This window comes from Schistocerca serialis, unplaced genomic scaffold (genome assembly GCF_023864345.2).
Source record: "Schistocerca serialis cubense isolate TAMUIC-IGC-003099 unplaced genomic scaffold, iqSchSeri2.2 HiC_scaffold_1407, whole genome shotgun sequence".
NCBI lineage: Eukaryota > Metazoa > Arthropoda > Insecta > Orthoptera > Acrididae > Schistocerca > Schistocerca serialis.
This window is the reverse complement of record NW_026047633.1, coordinates 1,884,353-1,907,042: the sequence shown is the minus strand read 5'-3', so window position 1 is coordinate 1,907,042 and position 22,690 is coordinate 1,884,353. Positions and strand designations below refer to the sequence as shown.

At 44.1% G+C, this 22,690-nt stretch overlaps 1 protein-coding gene across 1 annotated transcript in view; it reads left to right on the top strand.

Annotated features, from left to right (window-relative positions):
• LOC126442777 (uncharacterized) overlaps window positions 1–22,690 on the top strand; it is an 82,977-nt gene that overhangs the window by 23,140 nt on the left and 37,147 nt on the right. The window contains exon 2 of the mRNA XM_050090806.1: window positions 17,079–17,655. Within this exon, the coding sequence (XP_049946763.1) occupies window positions 17,090–17,655 (566 nt within the window). The 5' untranslated portion in view covers window positions 17,079–17,089. The remainder of the gene's footprint in view (window positions 1–17,078; window positions 17,656–22,690) is intronic.

Here is a 22,690-nt window from a genome sequence, read left to right as displayed (position 1 = left end):
GTCATTTCCTCGCAGAAAGGTCGCAGTTCGTAGTCATTCGAGGAAAGTCATCGAGTAAAACAGAAGGTGCATCTATGGTGCTCCGAGGAAGTGTTGAAGGTCCTCTGCCGTTCCTGACGTACGTAATTGCTTTACTAGATAATGTGAGCAGCCATTTTAGACTGTATAAAATGACATTTACCGTCTGGTAAGGTCAGCAGAACATCGAAACGAAATGCAAAATGATTTGGAGACGGTAACTTATTTGTACGAATACTTGCAACTGATCCTACATAATGACGTGTTAAGCTATATGCAAAACCGATTGAAATTACCATTACGGACAACTTAAATTGGAAAGAACACACAGAAAATGTTGTTGTGAAGGCGAACCACAGAGCGCATTTTATGGGCAGAACACTTAGATACAATAGAGCTACTGGAGAGACGGCCGACACCACGCTACTAAATTGGTGATCCCTTGACGTCTCCTCGTTCGGAATGTTTGCTGTGGAGAAGGGATGCTTACCAGATGCGATTGACTGAGAACATCTAAAAAGTCCAAAGAAGGACTGTTAGTTTTTTTTTTTATTACTAAGTAGGGGAGAAAGTGCCACGGATATGACACGCGAGTTGCGATGACAATAAGTGAAAGACCATTTCGTCGGGGCGAGATCTTTTCACGAAATTTCAGTCACCAGTTTTGCCCTGCCAGTACCAGAATATTTCGCTGCATAGTGAAAAGACCATCGTAATAAAACAAGAGAATTAAAGTTGTCGTGGAACGTCTTGAAGTGTGCATTTTTCTCGCGCGCTCTTGGGAAAGTATAACGGGAAAGAATTAGTCGCAGGGTAATTCGATGAACCTTCTGCCAGGCTCTTAAGAGTGAATCGCGCCGTAATCATGTACACGGTGAAAATGTTGTGTGGCATAAATTATACGAATGATTCATCTGGAAAACTTTGTTGCATATTGCATGGTAAAATGTAAGTAAGTTCTTGATGCGAAATTGGACGAGAAGCGTATCTATATTTTAGGGGTATCTTCGATGTACATCACCTGCGGAAGTACGCAGTCTTACCTGTCGTCTCAGAATTAATTGGGGTGAAAGTCTGTCTACTTGACATGAGAATAAGGAGCTGATTTTTTATCTTTTTATTAATCAAATTTTTATTTGATGTTTATTATCTTTGTAGCAGTTTATCGTCGGCCGAGAACGAGTGGCAGCAAAGCTAAATACTCGAACCAACAACGATAGTGAATATTAATGAAAAATGCAAAAATAATTCCCAGGCCCGTCCTGTGTGGCCGCGGTCCAGCAGATGCCGCCACGTTCTGACACACCACGGCGGGGCGCGGATTTCTGAGCGGGAAAGCAACTGCTGGGAGAGAACCCACGACCCCTTACGCCAGTCCAGTAGTCAGGACTCAGTAGAGGACACGGCAGTCAAATACTGTCTCAACACGAGCAGAGGTCACTGGGAAGGTCTTGAAAAAAGTGTAGTAATTGGTGTGGTAGCGTCTTTTCTCGCATTATGAGATGCAATACCCACTCTTCACATGACGAATAGTACAGTGTTTCCAGTTGATGCAAAAGTTTATGAAAGTGGCTTTTGTGGAACGAAATTTGTCAGGCAGGACTATACAAAACTACTATGACGTCAACAGTTTTGTGCGGTGATCCACAGTGTTGGCCTTACACTGAAGCGGCGGAAATTAAACTTGGTATTTGACCATAAAGTAACTGCAGCTTACGGGGATGACGTTTTGGTATTCCGTTATTTTGCACCGCTGTATTGTAAGAAATTGCGCAGGTACATCGAGTGTTCGGTGGACTTTTTTGCTTTAGACATAAGTTTCAATACAAAGTGAGCAAATGTGGCACCAAAGCGCCGATAGTATAAAACCGAATACGGCGACAGCTCAGTGTGTTCTGCCTCAGCCAGTCACAGCACACATGACACCCTCTTATTACGAACTGTTAAAAATTACTACCGCTTACTGGAAAAACTGCTGCTGCAAAATAAATATTTCGACCGTCGTACTTGGCGCAGTACATAGGAGCAGACAGAAAATTTTAAGCTCTTGCATGGACACCAGGGCAGCAGGCAGTCAACTGAAACGCTATAAGATGAATGGCCAGATCATGCGAATTAATTACGTTATGTACTTGTGACCTATGAGCTTCTCGGTTAAGACTGAAATCAAAATAACTACGGAAAATACAGGCGATGACGTAGGGAGAAGCGAGCGACGGAGTTGTTTATTCGTTAGGCAGCGTTCTGTCGCAGTAAGCGTTGCGTGTGCTCGCTTCTCGGAAAAAGCAATGAAACGCTGCACGAAGCGCCAAGGTCGTGGCTTGCGGCTTTCGTTGCTGGCGGCGGAGGGGGTCACGTGACCTGAGAGCCGCTGCCCCGGCCCGCCGGTTGTGGGACAGCGAGGCGGCGCTCAGTCGCTTTCCCACGGCAGGGCGGGCGAGTGTGCGTGTGGGCGCAGCAGCAGGTGGGGACGACGCGCAGTCTCCCCGTGCTGTCTGAAGAGTGCAAGATTTGTTTGCAAAAAATGTTGTAACTATTGCCGGTACTAATAGTTGAATTCAGTATAAAGAGCCGCAAAGTACAGACAGCTTTTAGAATTGACAGTATGTACTCAGTTTAATCTCAAAACAAATTTTTTGGTTTTAGTGATCTGAAAAGGCAGCAACATGCATTTCACAACTCATTTAGGTACAATAAACTCAGCTTGCTACTAAGTGACAGAATAGAAATGAAAGAAAATTACTTGTTCCCTCAGACACGGCCTCTCGCGAAACAAATTTTATTGCACGCAACTTCCTGGCAGATTAAAACTGTGTGCCGGTCCGAGACTCCAGAACTCGGGTCATTTGCCTTTCGCGGGCAAGTTGCTGCGGAAGTAGAGCTATGAGGAGGTGTTTTGAGTTGTGCTTCGGTAGCTCAGATAAGCCGGCACGGTAGCTCAGCGTGTTCGGTCAGAGAGGTGTTTAGCCTCTGCAATAAAAAAACTGAGTCCAAGGATCAACAAACGAACCTGACCGAATGTCATGTGACGTAGTGACGTACACAACGATCAACAGCGAACAAAATGCAAAAAAAAAAAAGGTGGTAGAGCACTTTCTCGCGAAAGGCAAAGGTCGGGAGTTCGAGCCTCGGTCGGGCACCCAGTTTTAATCTTCCAAGAAGTTCAATATCAGTGCACACTCCGCTGAAGAGCGAAAATTTCACTCTGGAAATTTTATTCCATGTTTAGAAGTGAAACTGTGACTGAAAGTATTCTGGTGAAGTAAGTAGCATACTTCGGACTCCGTCTTGGCTAAATAAAATTCGTTTCTGTCGACAAGCCTACATCAAACTACAAATGGCCCACGTCGTCTGTACAAGCCTCTTACAAATAGTTACGTAGATGAACCCATTTCGTTAAATAAGGCGCCTCAAACGACTTCTGGAGGCAACAAAAATTTTATTCTCAGTATTTCACTCTGTTATCCGGCGAATTTAAAAGTTATGTCGTAAACTGCTCGCTAAGAGGTCCAAACTTGTGTTTAAAGCCCTCTTACAGCGAGACAAGTATTACGCTGAACGAGACAGATACGGAGATTGGCATCGCATCTCGTGGATCCCAAATAACCCACGATACGATCATCCATCGTCTGGGAATGACAGCACATGGCAACTTGCAACAAAGTTTGAACATTATCTCAAACCTTCTCAAAAGTTTCTCTCGCTTCCATGCATAACGTCAAATATTCGAGACAGTGGCGCATTTGTAAAGTAATCGATTACACGTGTAGTATAAGTGCGGGTTGTAGCCTCGACAGAATGGGCGTGGGGTGGGGTTTACACTGGTTGTGACTTGTGAGACCTCTGCACTGTACCTCATGCCGCTGAAGGACTTTCAGCAAACTTGCAAGTCTAACACGTAAGTCTGTATGTACGTGCCGGCAGGCCGCGTGGCAGTGTGTGACAGAGGGTACCACTGACTGCTCCCATCTGCCTTGGCTGTGCCGCTCGCGAGTGGTACGTGGCTGGCGTCATCGGCGCTAAGCCCGTGTGTAGGCTGCAGTTCCTCGAATTTTCTCGTCTCGCTCATTTCGCTGCAGGCCTGAAACCGTCGAGGAGACACGCTTGCACTGTGGCACTGCGGTTTGTCGGCAGGAAGCGGGCGTCCGCGCGGTGGGTGCAGATAAGTGCGTGTCGCCAGTTCAGGGTCGGTAGCGGCGGGAGGTGACGTCACGCAGCCACGCTGGTGATGGTCGGCGGCGGTGGGCGGGAAGCCAGCGAGGCGCAGAGTAGAATGGCCTCGGTGCACGAAATACCCTCCACCACACACTATAAAGTGCAGGTGGTAACTCATTCCTGCTACATTATGCATCGCAATATTAGTTTTTAGTACTTCATGTTTAGATTTGATTGCTACGCGTAAGGGGCGATGTAACGAATTAACAATTATGCAGATGAGAGTATACCGGTACATTCATAACAGGAAACACTGGGACCACTTAAAATTTACGGTATACGGGTGGAACAACAGTTTCCTTCAGGTCGTATAAATAATATAATTGTTTACATGCTGGCGTACTTTGACAACACAAATTGTACGGTTTTGTGGTGAATGTGGTTCGTCGATTGGCGGTCAGCGTCCTCTTTCCTGCTCCACGCTTCCGCAGAGCGTTCCTGCCGCCACTGAGTTCACGAGACTCCCACCAGAGCCCCGCTGGTGCCAGCCCACCCGTTGCTGAGGAAGGGCCGTCTTTAGGCCTGGGCGCGACACGACGCTACAGCGCGACGCGCACGAATCACGCGTGGCGCGCGTGTCCAACGCATGTCGAGACGCGTGCACGTGTTTTGCACGCGCCGGCTGACGGCGCTCTCCGCTGACAGAAACGAAGCGCGCGCACACTGTAATCTTTCTCAAACGATTTTACAGAAACTACTCAGTAAAAATATTTCATTTTTTACTTGCTTGTAGCGTTATATGGCAGCTTCGTGGCCAAGTGCCCATCATCTCGCTAATTGTCATACTTATTGCGGTATACACATTATCGTAAGACGCTACGCAAACTTCGAAAAGTCTGCAATGAAAAATACGGGTCGCTATGATTTTGCGTTTGGTTACACCATGTGTTGTTGCGTTTGAAATTTAGCAAATATGTTGAATTTTTGAAACTTCCTGGCAGATTACAACTGTGTGCCCGACCGAGACTCGAACTCGGGACCTTTGCCTTTCGCGGGCAAGTGTTCTACCATCTGAGCTACCGAAGCACGACTCACGCCCGGTACTCACAGCTTTACTTCTGCCAGAATCTCGTCTCCTACCTTCCAAACTTTACAGAAGCTCTCCTGCGAACCTTGCAGAACTAGCACTCCCGAAAGAAAGGATATAGCGGAGACATGGCTTAGCCACAGCCTGGGGGATGTTTCCAGAATAAGATTTTCACTCTGCAGCGGAGTGTGCGCAGAGCACTTGCCCACGAAAGGCAAACGTCCCGAGTTCGAGTCTCGGTCGGGCACACAGTTTTAATCTGCCAGGAAGTTTCACACAAATATTAATTGCCAATTCTGTTGGAGTTTTGGTCGAATGCCCGTAACCCATAGTGTCTAACACTGAGCGACTGGAGTGGAAACTTACCAAAGGATTTTATTCCTTCTCTTGTCTGAGCAGTGTTAAAATAATGACGACCGTTCCTTCAGGCGGAATAACACGCACCTGCCGGATGCTGGTTACTCACCTACGGCTGGGCAAACTGTGTGATAGCGAATGAAATAGTTGTTACTGAGAAAAGGAAAGAATTGATCTGTCGCACAACACACTGGTCAGTGGTTTGTCAGCAGCGGAGGATAATACGGGCGACAGGAATACAGACGCTGGCCATGTCTGCCTTGTGAGCTGCAGTTCGAAGAACGTTGTCATGAAAGTAGATCTCCCTTTGTCAGCAGTACATTTCAACAAATTAAATATATCTAAGCACCACACTCTTTTAGGATATTCCTACTTTCGTAATAATACCGACCATTTTTTTCCATTTGTATAATTAGTTTATTAATGCGGAATAATGTGCATGCAACAATTGAAATGCTTTTTGTCATCTTGGCGAGCCAATTGAAACATTGTTATTTCTGACTGCTTTTCGGGTGTTTCTAGCTTGCAGTGGAAATGTAATGTCCACAGGTACATACTATAATGTCTCTTATTACACCTATATCCAAGTAACGACAGTAAAAGCTACGTACTTCACATCTTCGACGTTTTATCAGAAGCAGAAAGAGGTCATACCTGTGGAAATAACGCCTCTTCGACTTCTTGCAGCAGATCGTAGAGATACGTCAGCATTACAGGCAGCAAGTAGCTACCATTATTTTAATTTGCTGCCTCGTTTCTAAATCAGTTGATTTTATTATTATTCCTTAGTTCCTTATTCACTACCCTCAGGATGAATCGTCTATCCCTTCTTACGACCTGAAAACATGGCGGAGGCAGAAGATAATAATGCCAGTGGCTAAGGGCTCACCAGTCACTGAACTGTCCATTGTTCTTGACAAAAGAAGAAACAAACCAAAAGAACTGTAGAGATCTTTGCAACTGAAAACTATTATGCAGTAACGTAAATAGATGGAGCTCTTGAACGGCGAAAGACGAAACACTACTCAGTGTTAATAAAATTCGGTATACCATAAGGCTGTATTTTTCGGACGGCCAATACTTCCACTGCCCATACGCGCCATGCCGGAGTGAGCACACGGCAGGACTGCCTTCCTCCTCCCCCCCCCCCCCCCCCCCTCACCCCCTCCCACGGTGCTCGCGTGACGCGCGTCGCCAGAAACTGTGCCGCAACCACAACGCCGCGCGACCTGGCGCAGGCGCGCGTCGCGTCCCAGTCGCGTCGCGTCGCAGTTTGCGCGGCTCCACTTGAAACTGTGATGTTACAAAAACGCGCGCTGCGCTGCGTCGCGCCACACGCGCTATACGCGTCTCAATTTGCGCCTAGCCTGGAACCCTAAAAATGAAGTGAATTGACCGGGAGATGATCCCGTTTGGGGTTGCTCGGCCGGTAGGAGAAAGACCTCCTGTTTCACTCGAATTTGTCGGGTTGCGCAGCGCTAAAACCGACCGGCAATGATGGTGGCTGGACAAACACCGAGCCCTGTAGAGAGGGAAAATACCGACTAAGCCGGGAATCGAACTTGGGACGCTAACCACTTGACCCTGGACTGCGGAAACTGCTGCACGAATCGTGAATGCGAGTCTCTGTAGGACACGCTGTGTCACGTGCTGTGTTGTGTTAAAGCGGTAACGGACGGCAGAATTTCTAAATATTGACTACGTGTACCAGATACGAGATCGACCACAATGTCGCATTTTGTGTGTGTGTGTGTGTGTGTGTGTGTGTGTGTGTGTGTGTGTGTGTGTGTGTGTGAGGGGGGGAGGGGGGGTGAAGATGTAAAAAAAAAAAAACAGTGCATCAAGTAACGTAGACAAGTAGGAACAGAACGCCTATTCTGCTGCCATTGCTTGTCTAATGTCGCACTCAACATGCGTATCTGGTTCGGGAGCTTTCCTGCATAATAACAAATAATAAAATGAGAAATAAAATCTATGTAGCCAACGTCGAATTTTCTCCCCAAATTGGAAGTTACTAAAAGTCCATGTCGATGAAACTTCTTTTCGTGTCGTCTGTGGCTGAAATAAATCCGATCCGATCCGTGAGCGGTACGTGATGCCTGACTCCTTTTGGCGAGCCAGCTGACCGGCGCTACGCACACGCTCCGCTCCCGGCACAGCCGGCTGCCCTGCCGCTCCCTCTGGGCTGACGCGATGCACACCGTCTGACACTACCGGAAAACCGTAACAGCAGTGCAGCGACATTTTAGAGATCGTTAATCCCTGAAAGTTCTCTTGAGAAATGCTTGAAAAAGTTGTTCTCTGCTCCAGATGCCACACATAGTTCGGTTACGGTTCTTCACAGCGGCTGTATAGCTGTGTTAGGTTACCCGAAATATACGCAGAATGACTCAACATGTGTCGAGGTGCGGCTTGCGCTAAACTGTAACTACGCAAGTTACAACGGAGCTGGACTTCCGTTTAATTAGGATGTTTACATGAGGCGTGCGCCTAATTTTCCCAGTTACTTTGGGAACGCGTATGTTCCGAGGAATAATGAAAATACGAAAAAATCCAGATACACTTGTAAACGAATTGTTACTGTGCGACTGGTTTTACACAGTAACGAAAGATAAAAGTATGGAATAAATAAACGGCATCAGCCATAAGCTTAGACGGAAAATAACTCGAGAACGGTCACCAGGTCAATTCGTGAGCAAAAATCACTGTATGATTATTAATTAATAATCTCTCTGCATAAAAGGGAATGTCCTGCCTGTCTGACCCATCATCGCCCAACCCAAACCGAAACTGGAAATCTCCAGGAGGTGCGTGTAAGAAGATTGCGCGAAATTTCGACCCTAAGGGGGTGAAATTGGGATGAAGGATTTTTGAGAAATGTCTCTATTAAGGTAATTTTGGAGCTAGAACTACAAAAACTAGTGTTTGCTTTCTCAGTCAGAAAATAAAAAAATACGTGTTTAAGTGTTTCTGTAAATTCAACCCCTAAGGGAGTGGAATAGGGGATGAAAATTTTTAAGAAAATATTTCGTTGCATTAAAAAGTTTCAAAGCTGCATTTATGAAAGCTGCTGTTTCACCTCTGGGTTAAGTATAAAGAAATATTTGTCACGGTATGGATCTTGCTACGGAAATATCTGCAGAGCAACGCAGAAGGCGCGATAAAGAAAAACTCTGGACTCCAGCTACCGGCTACCGGAATCGCATTTTGGTCAAAACTACATTCGGAAGAGACCATGCTTACACGGCCTTAATTAGCGTGAAAACCTGTAACGGTGTTGCAGTTTGTGCAAAACGTAAAAATCTGATTAAGTTAGAACAAAAAGGTTTCTGCCGGCCGTACAGACCACGCGATCGAAGCGGCAGTCGTTTCTGGACTGCAGTTACGAACCAATCAGGCGGGAACCGAGCCAGCAGCTCAGACGTCGAAACACGATTAATACCACGAGAGAGAAAGTCGGTCGTCAGAAAACCAGAACAGTTTGTGCCGAACATGCGTGTAAAAGTCGACGGTTTGCGAAACTGTTACCGCATTGAACAACTTTGCGTTACCCACTGTGATGATAGGTGCTACCGATGTCATAAATGAAAATGTTCAGAAGTACTCGTTTTCTGTTACAGTAAGTTATTTGTGGAAAGCTCGTAATGTTTCCTGTAGGAAGAATCAGTAATTTTACAGGATCGCACTCCCTTGCCTCTAGTGCAGTGTACTGCTGCGCCTATTTTAAATAAGCTACTACAAGAACTCAAACATCTTAGCAGTAATCCAAGCGCTTTCCAATCGAAACTGAAGAGTTTCTCATGGGTGAGTCCTTCTATTCTGCCGCGGGGTTCGTTGAAAAAATTCAGCTGATTCGTGTGTTACGTTGTTGTTTGCGTTTACATAATCTTATGGCGTGCCTTTTTTGGGGTTCATAAACATTTTATTGTATCTGTTGGTCGGAAACCTTACACACATTCTCACAATAGGTCTGGACTGTAGAATGACTCACACTACAGGACAGTAGAAACGTAAGACCAAAATGATGAAAGTACTCACAGTCCGTCAGTTGACTCCCTTGCAAACCTTCCAGCATTTCAGATACATATGCAGCTTGTCTTGGCGTAACCACAATCCTAGATTGAAGCTTTAATTGTACAAGTGTAGAAAAAAAGGCAGCGTCGAACATAAACAAACACCTCAAATAGCATGACTTTGGCTCTGTGAAGGAAGTCACACGAGCTGGAGTACAAAGTTATAAACTGATGTTGAAGAACGAGTGATCTGACACTCTCCAGTCCTTCAAGCGCAGAATCACCTCCTCTAATTATTGCTACAGTAAACCAAGAATTACCAGCAACTACTTCTGTAGTAGTACAAGAAAAATTGATCTTGCACCCTACAGAGACAACAGGCCCTTCCAGTAGTTGCTGTTGTGCTGTATTCTTTGGTGTAAGATTAAATGTATCCACACTCTGGTAAACAGGCAGTCTTGATCTTCGTGCATATCTTCTCCTGCGGTACGGCATGGCTGTCTGTACTGTGCGGCTGCCTCGAGTCGAATAACGTGCAGCTGCCTCATATGCAGTGACGTAACTACTGATAAGATGGGCGCGGCAGGAAGTAAGCGCGCTGATAAATGCAATGGCGGCTCTGTTAGAACTAGAGCGCGATCCCTCGTGCCCTGGTGGCAGCCAGGCAAAGCTCGTTCAAGGTCACCCGCCTTTCCAAGCTCCAGCGGCTAAGTGAAAACAGCCATGCATGGGACCGTTGCTGTTCACAATATACATAAATGACCTGGGAAGTTCACTGAGGCTTTTTGCAGATGATGCTGTGGTGTATCGAGAGGTTGTAACAATGGAAAATTGTACTGAAATGCAGGAGGATCTGCAGCGAATTGACGCATGCTGCAGGGAATGGCAATTGAATCTCAATATAGACAAGTGTAATGTGCTGCGAATACATAGAAAGATAGATCCCTTATCATTTAGCTACAAAATAGCAGGTCAGCAACTGGAAGCAGTTAATTCCATAAATTATCTGGGAATACGCATTAGGAGTGATTTAAAATGGAATGATCACATAAAGTTGATCGTTGGTAAAGCAAATGCCAGACTGAGATTCATTGGAAGAATCCTAAGGAAATGCAATGCGAAAACAAAGGAAGTAGGTTACAGTACGCTTGTTAGCCCACTGCTTGAACACTGCTCAGCGGTGTGGGATCCGTACCAGATAGGGTTGATAGAAGAGATAGAGAAGATCCAACAGAGAGCAGCGCGCTTCATTACAGGATCATTTAGTAATCACGAAAGCGTTACGGAGATGATAAACTCCAGTGGAAGACTCTGCAGGAGAGACGCTCAGTAGCTCGGTACGGGCTTTTGTTAAAGTTTCGAGAATATAACTTCACCGAAGAGTCCAGCAGTATATTGCTCCATCCTACGTATATCTCGCGAAGAGACTGTGAGGATAAAATCAGAGAGATTAGAGCCCACACAGCAGCATACCGACAATCCTTCTTTCCACGAACAATACGAGACTGGAATAGAAGGGAGAAGCGATAGAGGTACTCAAGGTACCCTCCGCCACACACCGTCAGGTGGCTTGCGGAGTATGGATGTAGATGGAGAAAGAATTTTCTACGCGTATCATTTTTTTCTGTTACGCAAATTAGCCATGTGGAAAACAAGGAGTAAATTTGTACAGAACGAAAGCAACATTTATTTAACGCTAAGTGTGTGTGTGGGGGGGGGGGGGGGGGTCAGCGTAAACACCACCAGTCCTGCACATTTGTTTTTTTTCCCTTTTTTAGTCCAAAGTGAGTTTGTGAAAACGTGCCTTCACATTTTTGAGGAAATAAAATTACTATTTCCGCTGGATGGGCAACTAGTTTAAATGTTCAGTTATTTTCTATTACTTTCAAAAAATACATTTTGATTAAAACTTAATCTCCCTTTATACTGGTTAAAGAAATCTACGCCAATTGGCATTTTTAATCGCAACAGAACTTCCTGTTTAACAGGTTTTTAACTTTTCCTGTAGCTACAATTATCTGCAGCCCCGTTACTCGGATTATTACAACTTCATTTCTATTTGGCAACGATCCTAACAAACTTTTACCCACAGCACGTAAATCATTGCCACTATCTGCCTAACACTGCACTTCTTCGTTACACACTTGCAGACTGATTACTGGCTGACTCAACACCTTCCCTTCATTGCTGGTGTCAGAACCCTGCTCCAAAAAATCGTTCACAAGCTCTCTTCTATCGAAATCTTCCCTGTTTCCAGAAATTACACAGATTTTTGCAGAATTACCCACATCACTTTTCTCCCCCATACTATTTATTCTGTTCACTAATGACAGCTCAAAAATTTTTTCCGGCGTTTCGCCATTCTCCGTGTTCTCCTTCCCCACCCCACCCCCCCAATCTCTCTCTCTCTCTCTCTCTTTCACGATTAGTTGGCTGACCGCCATTTTGGTCACCATTTTCCTGCCTCTCCCTTATAGCCTCACAAATGTCATTTATAGACAATAGTATTTCTTCTATACTGACATCACCAATATCCTGTAATTCTACAGCTTCTGTACTTATTCCTTCCCCAGAACATGACTAGACCAACTTGGTTGCTAAGGACGTTCTCCGCTAATTCATCACCCGTTTCGTCTGCAAGACAGTGCTTATTTTATGCCTGTCCAAAAAATCTCCTAGACCTCTGTTAAATGTACAGATGTGTGTATATAGCTCGTTTCGTCTGTTGTTACTACCTTCTTCTGCTCCTCACTCACAGTCCCAGCCTGTTTAGTTCTAACACGTACAAAGGGTTTTGCTAGCAGGTTCAAATTACTACTTCCCATCTTGTAAACGCTAGCCCTTTCACAGACGGCATTTAGTTTAACGGATTCTGTACCATTTCTTAAGTTTACCACCATTTGCTGTCACCTTGGCGCATCGTCATCCTCTTGCACCGGAGAATACGGCCGATAATTGTGCACCTGCTCCCCATTATTTCGCCTATCATTTGTTGGGTAGCGCCACCTCCTGCTGTTTCCGGGGTACACACCAGTTATGTTAACGTTTGCATTCTGCCGCGGTTCTGCATTATTTGGTGGTCTGATGTTACGATTTGCATGCTCCTCCTCATGGAACAACTTGTCAACTCTCTCCAAATAGCAATGAATTTATATAAACGTCATCCCTAGGAGCTGCAATAATTTTGTTTTGCCGGTTCATGGGCAATTTACCTTCCAGGCCCATAACAATTTCTTCTGTCTCGGGTTAAATATGAAAAGTTTGTCGTCCACTTTAACGCAAACTTTCTTAAGCTTTCCTTCCTGGGATTAAACGTTTCTCTAGCCCAGAAGCTATTTAGCAACTCCATTTGTTTTTGCTTGCCCCAATATTCTTTAAAAAACGCCTCTTTAAATTTATCTAGAGTATCGTACTGTTTAGTAGCGATAACCCCCCAAATTCTAGCCTCTTCCTAGAATTGAGAGGTAATGAACCCTATTTTTTGTCTGACCACAAACTAGGTAGAACTCCTTCGAAGTCATTCCAAAATTCTTTTGGATGTACATTTTCTGTTGAATCAAAACGTGAAAACTGCCTGTTAGCGACATATGATATTTCAGATGATGCTGCTACAAAACTACACCCACTACTGTTAGTTCCATATCTGAGGTTAGTTTTAACTTGGCATAATCTACTGCTGTGCTCACCAGACTTGTTTTCAACCTCTTATACCTGGTTAGTTAGCTGAAGAACATTTTCTTCTGTCACACCCATTCAGTCGGACACACTTTTTACTTCAGTCATACATTTGGCATATTTAGAACTGATTTTACTGCCTAACAGTTTGTGATCTTAACACACACTCACTCTACCGCCGTTATTTTGACCTAGTTTCTGCACTCTTTCTTTTATCACATCTGCCCTTTCTTTGTTTCCAATAGCAACTTTTTTCAAGGCATCTGTTAATTCACTTTCTACAGTTCTAGTGGATTGTTGGCAGTTATTCTCAACTTAAGAAATTTTGCCGTCTACTTTACTTTCTAATGACTTCAGATCATTTTCCCACATATCTTTTAAAACCGCAGTCTGCTTTTCAAGTTTTCCATTGATGTTCTGATCAGTTGTTTCAGCCCAATTAGTATGTCCATCTTTCATAGAATCCATTAATGCTGCAAACATATCTTCTTTGTTCTATTTTCTGCTTTACTGTTCCCTGTTTATCATTTTCCTTCGGTACTATTCCGAATTTGGTATCCACATTTGATTCACTAACACTACCAATATTGTCATCATGCAATTGATTGTTACCGATTTCATGCGTAATGCGACTTTTTTTCAAATTGCTCTGAGCACTATGGGACTTAACTGCTGTGGTCATCAGTCCCCTAGAACTTAGAACTACTTAAACCTAACTAACCTAAGGAAATCACACACATTGATGCCCGAGGCAGAATTCGAACCTGCGACTGTAGCGGTCGTGCGGATCCAGACTGTAGTGCCTGGAACCGCTCGGCCACTCTGGCCGGCTTAATGTGACTTTCAGGATCTTCATTGTCTCCACTAGTTACATCAACTGACGTACTTGAAGCAAAGTCTACTTCACCGTCCGTAAATAACAAAGAAACATCCTCAAAAACCTCCTCTTTTACTTTAACATCTACTCCTCCTCTCTGTTCAAGTGTGCTAGTTGCTCGGGAGCCCACACACACACACACACACACACACACACACACACACACACACACACAAACAGTTCTAACAAACTTATCTTTCATCGAATGCTGCAGCCTCGGCGTGCAGAAACTGAGTGTCAGACGTCCTCCGTCTGCCGCCGTCCCAGTTTCAGGGTCCCCGCTTGTCGTGTAAGTTGGCAGCGCTGCCCTGCCGTATTGCTGCTCGTTGATACCGCTATGAATGAATTAATTTACCTTCACTGTAAAGCACTTTTGAGACATGTAGCACATGTAGACATGAAACTGGCAAACAACTACTTCCTTCGGAGCTCATACTACACACGACCGTACCATTGAAAGGTTGGGCTCTGACTTCTTAGATTGGTGTAAGCATTCTCCGTTTGCAAGAGAAGAGATGCGTGAAGAATACTCTGTTCTGATTGCTCAGTCTACATTAAGGCCAATACAAAAATATTATTCTCCTGTGTTAGCGCGCTTTTTTCATGACTAACAAATCAATAAACAACACACTCGAACTGTACTTTTTTCCAAAATATTTAACATTCTGATACTTTATTTATACTTTCCATTATTAACTGTTTTCATTTGCACTGAAATTAGCTTCCCTTTACCATAAACTTACTTGACACACTATAATACAAAATTCCCCGTCGTCTTCATTCACAGTGTATTAAGAATTTCTCACGTTACTTCGTACGGCATTTGTCGCTATAACAATGATCTACATATTTACTTTAGACCACATTCACGCAGCATCCACACTACTAAAAACATACACAAAACTGTACAAACATAAAAGAAAAATCCTTCAAGAAATAAACATTACAATTCACAAAAACATTCTCTTGACTGCTTCTTGAATGTGTCTGTCCGCTACTGTACTCTGGTGGATGAAAATTTGAGCTACGTACTCGGCTGAACGCACTTCACGATCTTTCACTGTGAACGCATGAGTCAGTCCCCCGACACACAGGCTTCATCCCCTGCGTGAAGCAACTCCTGCAAGGGTTCATGCATGACTGCTTGTTAAATGACGAATAATACAGATTCAGGTCATAAAACAGTGTTGTTTCCTTGAATAACAGGAGAAGTAAAGAGAACATCTCGTTGAATAGAGTAATACTATAGTTCTGTACAGCCTATTTAGTATTTTGGTAGACGTCTATTTCAAACCATTTCCACACCAAATAACATTGCACTGTAGAAAAAATGATGGAAATAATGTCCTTGCCGCATCTGGAGCTTGTTCTCCAAATGAAATATGCTGAAAGAAAAGGTAAAGCTTGAAAATGGTATTATTAAAGATTTGCTGTTATTCACCAATGGCATCAGTCGGACAGAAAGGGTGTGATACTGCTGGAACCGACTAAGGATGGACTATACAGGGTGAGTCACCTAACGTTACCGCTGGATATATTTCGTAAACCACATCAAATACTGACGAACCGATTCCACAGACCGAACGTGAGGAGAGGGGCTAGTGTAATTGTTTAATACAAACCATACAAAAATGCACGGAAGTATGTTTTTTAACACAAACCTACGTTTCTTTAAATGGAACCACGTTAGTTTTGTTAGCACATCTGAACATATAAACAAATACGTAATCAGTGCCGTTTATTGCATTCTAAAATGTTAATTACATCCGGAGATATTGTAACCTAAAGTTGACGCTTGAAACATTGTCCTCACTTCATTGCACTGGCCCAAACAGCTGCAACATACATCGGTTTTCTACAGAATGATCTGCCAACGTTCCTCGAAAATGTCCCACTGGAAACGCGTCGACGTGTGTGGTATCAGCATGATGGTGCACCTGCACATACCGCAATTAACACTAGGCTGACCCTTGACAGGATGTCCGACGGGCGTTTCATAGGACGTGGAGGACGCATAAATAGGCCAGCCCGTTCTCCTGATCGTACATCTCTGGACTTCTTTCTGTACGGTACGTTAAAGGAGAATGTGTACCGTGATGTGCCTACAACCCTAGAGGATACGAAACAACGTATTGTGGCAGCCTGCGGCGACATTACACCAGATGTACTGCGGCGTGTACGACATTCATTACGCCAGAGATTGCAATTGTGTGCAGCAAATGATGGCCACCACATTGAACATCTATTGGCCTGACATGTCGGGACACCCCTATTCCACTTCGCAATTGAAAACGGAGACCACGTGTGTACGTGTACGTCATCCCTCGTGGTAATATACATGTGCGTCAGTGAAAAAGACCAATAAAAAGGTGTTAGCATGTGGACGTAATGTGCTGTTCCAGTCTCTTCTGTACGTAAGGTCCATCACCATTCCCTTTGGATCCCTACGTAATTCAGTGCTCTCAGATACACACGATCGAACAGCATAGGAGTGGTACTAAAGCGTCAAGTTTAGGTTACAATATCTCCGGATGTAATTAACATTTTAGAATGCAACAAACGGCACTGATTAAGTATTTGTTTGTATGTTCAAATGTGCTAACAAAACTAACGGGGTTCCATCTAAAAAAATGTAGGTTTATGTTAAAAATCATACTTCCGTGCATTTTTTTTATGGTTTGTAGTAACCAATTACACTAGCCCCTCTCCTCACGTTCGGTCTGTGGAATCGATTCGTCAGTACTTAATGTGGTTTACGAAATATATCCAGCGGTAATGTTAGGTGACCCACCCTTTATTTATCAACTGTCGCTGGAGACAGGTGTGGCTGTCACTCGTAGAAGTATCGTCAGTCACCTGTATGCTGAAACGGCTGCTCCGTGTTGCCGTGTTTCAGAATCGTCCATAATGGAAGCAGTTAAGGACATCACAGAGACGGTGGCTGTGGACCTGGGTGCCCTCCTGGACGCCGGGGACGACGCCATGGTGATACTCGAGGCAGGTGACACTCGGCTGGTGGTGCACAGGGCCGTCCTCGCGGACAGGAGCCCTGTGTTCGCGGCCATGTTCGCCCACGACACCCTCGAGGCCTGCACTGGCGTGGTGAGGATTGCCGACATCGGGGGCCCGGTGCTGAGGCAGCTGGTCTCCTACCTGTACACCCAGCGGGCCACCCAGCTGCCCGGCACGGCCCCCCAGCTACTGGCCGCAGCGGATAAGTACGGGGCGTCGGGGCTGAAGGCGGAGTGCGAGCGGCAGGTGGCCGCTCAGCTGACCGTGGAGACCGCGGCGGCCGCAGCCACCCTCGCAGTCCGCCACTCCTGCAGTGACCTCAGGCGAGCCGCCATCGAATTTATTAAGGCACGTACCCACGAGGTGATGGCCACTCAGGGGTGGGCAGATGCGATGCGGAAGCAGCCGGAAGACTTGAGCGAAGTGAGCCGGTTGCTGTACAATCCACCACCACAAACCAGGTAAGTGTGAGACAACCCACTGATTCGTGTCTCTCGGGTCTAGGTGTGTGTATTTCCAACTGTATAATTTTTCCCACTGAATTTTCATAGATGTGTGTCTGCTGTAAAATACACAATCATAGACAGTCATTTCACGATAGCTCACAATGCTATCATTACCCTCGTGTAGCAGTTTCAGTGAACCCCTAAACTGAACAGTGTTCATTACCAGGTATGTTAGCTAACAAAAATCATCAAAGAGCCAGTTTGTAGGCATTATATTAAACTACATGTATACAGAAAGTGGTTGTTTAGGTTTTAGCATCAACTGTCATGACAGAGGGTACACTCACTGTGTGAATAGAGCATGAGGCAGACTGCTGTGGACACAAAGCTGTATTGCCCAGCACAGGCTCAGGTGCAGTGATGGGTGTAGTTTGCAACCGGCAGCCTGTACTGGTTGCTGTAGGCCTGTTCCCATAAAGTAGTCTCTAAAGTTGTCCATTGCCTCTGTGGCTGATGACAATGAGACACCTTTGAATAGTGCCACACTGCATAAAGATGATGACCGAGTAAGTCACTTACAGCCGACACCTCGAGAAAGGTAGTGTACTGCAGAATGATTAGAGGAGGGCGGCAACTTATCTACAATTTTATATTGCTGATGTTGACCTGTGGAATTTTCTTCATGTAGTAAAGGAGACTATCAGAGCAATCACTATTCACACCTTAGTATTACAGCTTTGGCTCTTATGTAGTTGTCTGTCACTTTCTTTCCACGTGCAAGCCATATGCCAGTAACTATTCCAAGATAATTCTTAGTTTTCTCCAAATCCAGACAGTACATGGAAGATGTTAATTGCTCTAAAGGCACATAATATAAAAGAATGCTCTGCTGTGAGGGCTTGTATGGAAGATGTTCAGAAAACCAGGTGAAGTAATCATCGGTGCCCCAGTGGCTGACTGCTCACACCTCTTGCAGCCTGAGACCACCTCGCGGGATCACAGGCCAGACCTACCAGCAGTTCCAGCTGGTCCCATAAAATTGAGTCTTCCCACCTCATTTTGTTCGCCTCTGTACTCAGTATTACATAAAGCTCACGCAGTGCTTGGATACGTTCCCTTTTGTGACACACAGAATACCGTGCCTTACTGTGTATTCGACGAACAGGTGTCCACCCCTGTGTGTGTGTGTTTCAGTGGATCTGTGGCTTTACTATAGCCACCCAGTGAACACTACAGGCCTCCATTCTCCTGTGGCACACCTTAGGACATTATCTATCCCATCCATTGTTGTTGCTGTTCCACCTCTGATAGTCTGTGACGCTTTAAGTGGCTGTGCGACCAGAGTTACCATTTTTCTGCACCATCTTACAGTTACATATGTTCATACAAGTCTAATAGCCACTAACACTGATGAATGATCATTTATTTTTCATTTAGATTTTAATACTTATGTAGTATTTCAGTGTTCTGCTCATGGGTGATTCTAACGCCAGGATTGAAATCGAACAGAAGGGTATGAAAAGGTTATGGGTAAATTTGGAGAGGATATGGAGGCCAACAGGAACGGGAAACAACTCTGTGCCAGTATGGGCTTAGTAATCACAAACTCCTTTTTTAAACATAAGATCATTCACCGGTATACTTGGGAAGGCAGGGGAACCAGATCTGTCATTGACTATATAATAACAGATCAGGAATTCAGGAAGGCTGTGAGGGACACACGTGTATTCAGGGGATTCTTTGATGACACTAATCATTATTTAATCTGCAGTGAAGTTGGGATTGTGAGGCCAAAAGTGCAGGAGGTCAGGTCCATATGTAGGAGGATAAGAGTGGAGATACTTCAGGATAAGGAAATCAGGCACAAGTACATAACAGTGATCTCAGAAAGGTACCAGTTAGTTGAATGTAGTCAATTACAGTCATTGGAAAAGGAATGGACGAGGTACAGGGACACAGTACTAGAAGTGGCTGAAGAATGTCTTGGAACAGTAGTGTGTAAAAGTAGGATGAAGCAAACAGGTTGGTGGAATGATACAGTCAAGGCAGCCTGTAAAAGCAAAAAGAAGGCGTATCAAAAATGGCTACATACTACAACCCTGGTAGACAGAGAATGTTATGTTGAAGAAAGAAACAAAGCCAAAGAGATAATTGCAGCATCCAAGAAGAAATCTTGGGAAGACTTTGGAAACAGGTTGGAGACTATGGGTCAAGCTGCTGGAAAACCATTCTGGAGTGTAATTAGCAATCTTCAAAAGGGAGGTAAGAAGGAAATGACAAGTATTTTGGACAGGTCAGGAAAACTGCTGGTGAATCCTGTGGATGCCTTGGGCAGATGGAGGGAATATTTTGAAGAGTTGCTCAATGTAGGTGAAAATGCGATCAGTAATGTTTCAGATTTCGAGGTAGAATGGGATAGGAATGATGATGGAAATAGGATCACATTTGAGGAAGTGGAGAAAATGGTCAATAGATTGCAGTGCAATAAAGCGGCTGGGGTGGATGAAATTAAGTCGGAAATCATCAAATACAGTGGAATGTCAGGTCTTAAATGGCTACACAGGATAATTGAAATGTCCTGGGAGTCGGGATAGGTTCCATCAGACTGGACAAAAGCAGTAATCACACCAATCTTTAAACATGGTAACACAAAAGATTGTAACAACTACAGAGGTATCTCTTTAATCAGCGTTGTGGGTAAAATCTTCTCAGGTATTGTTGAAAGGAAAGTGCGAGTATTAGTTGAGGACCAATTGGATGAAAATCAGTGTGGGTTTAGGCCTCTTAGAGGTTGTCAGGACCAGATCTTTAGCTTACAGCAAATAATGGAGAAATGTTATGAGTGGAACAGGGAATTGTATCTATGCTTTATAGATCTAGAAAAGGCATATGACCGGGTTCCTAGGAGGAAGTTATTGTCTGTTCTACAAGATTATGGAATAGGAGGCAAACTTTTGCAAGCAATTAAAGTTCTTTACATGGATAGTCAGGCAGCAGTTAGAGTTGACGGTAAGTTGAGTTCATGGTTCAGAGTAGTTTCAGGGGTAAGACAAGGCTGCAACCTGTCTCCACTGTTGTTCATATTGTTTATGGATCATATGTTGAAAACAATAGACTGGCTGGGTGAGATTAAGATATGTGAACACAAAATAAGCAGTCTTGCATATGCGGATGACTTAGTTGTGATGGCAGATTCGATTGAAAGTTTGCAATGTAATATTTCAGAGCTAGATCAGAAATGTAAAGACTATGGTATGAAGATTAGCATCTCCAAAACGAAAGTAATGTCAGTGGGAAAGAAATATAAACGGATTGAGTGCCAAATAGGAGGAACAAAGTTAGAACAGGTGGACGATTTCAAGTACTTAGGATGCATATTCTCACAGGATGGCAACATACTGAAAGAACTGGAAGTGAGGTGTAGCAAAGCTAATGCAGTGAGCGCTCAGCTACGATCTACTCTCTTCTGCAAGAAGGAAGTCAGTACCAAGACTAAGTTATCTGTGCACCGTTCAATCTTTTGACCAACTTTGTTGTATGGGAGCGAAAGCTGGGTGGATTCAATTTACCTTATCAACAAGGTTGAGGTTACGGATATGAAAGTAGCTAGGATGATTGCAGGTACTAGTAGATGGGAACAATGGCAGGAGGGTGTCCACAATGAGGAAATCAAAGAAAAACTGGGAATGAAGTCTATAGATGTAGCAGTCAGGGCGAACAGGCTTAGATGGTGGGAGAAGCAAGGTTATCCAAGAGACTCATGGATTCAGCAGTAGAGGGTAGGAGGAGTTGGGGCAGACTTAGGAGAAGGTACCTAGATTCGGTTAAGAATGATTTTGAAGTAATAGGTTTAACATCAGAAGAGGCACCAATGTTAGCACTGAATAGGGGATCATGGAGGAACTGTATATGGGGGGCCAAGCTCCAGACTGAACACTGAAAGGCATAATCAGTCTTAGATGATGATGATGATGTAGTATTTTATGTGCTATTTGACATATCAGAAATCTTGTGTTTGAGATGACACTGTGCATTCCCTGAACCAATTATAATGAACATAGAGCCAGTGTTGTAAATCATTCAGTGTCTTTCTCTTTTATTCAATAAAGATTAACATCAAAATTCCTTGTTTAAACAACAAACATATTACAATTGTTTACATTCTTGAAAAAAATTTAAAACATTATATTATTCCAAACTCGTTATGCACGCTGTGGGAAATGACTCAAGCTCTTATGTTTGAAAAAATTTTTGTTAACGGGAATCTTTTTACTAGCAGTAATCTTTGTGTACATTTTAAAAATTCTCTTCATGATGTATAATAGATTCTTGTCGTGATCCTCACCTAGTTCATTGCCTCATACTTCCCACACTATTGGGTGTCAGTTACAGACAGATACACAATGTTTGGTTCTGGAACTGCCTCTGTCTTTCACTGATTCCACTCGACGCCCCCCCCCCCCCCCCACCAACCTCTCAAAATTATACTTAGTGTCACACTCAAATTTTATACACCACAGGTGCCTATGATTTTAACAATAATTAAAATAAGATGTATAAAACCACGTGTAAGCAGAGTTATTTTTTACTTCATACAGTGTCCACATCACACAGTGAAGTGATACAGTGTTTTCCCATTTTTTGGGGAGGATGTCTCACTATCCCATGTTCATCCTACTCCCCCCTTGTATCCATGCCAGCCCTTCTAGATAGACATCAAATTCTCACGGAATTTACCATTCATACCTACTGTATGTGGAGGATACTACCCCATGGTTTCATGTGTGCTTACAAGGTGAGGATGCTCACTTGAAAAATACTTAAATTCCTGTCAACCGTATTTAATGAATGAAATTTAGATGAATGTGGTAATACTGTTATGACACATAGCTGTTGCACAACCACAGCCTCTTTCTGTTGTCAAATCACGGGTTTCACCGTGCCTTACTACCCGCTGTACTGAATTCCTTCTCCAGCTCAATTTGAAACACGCTGTCAACCATTTAGTTACCTGTACCTTTCAAAGACCAGTTTTAAAACAGGCTTTGAA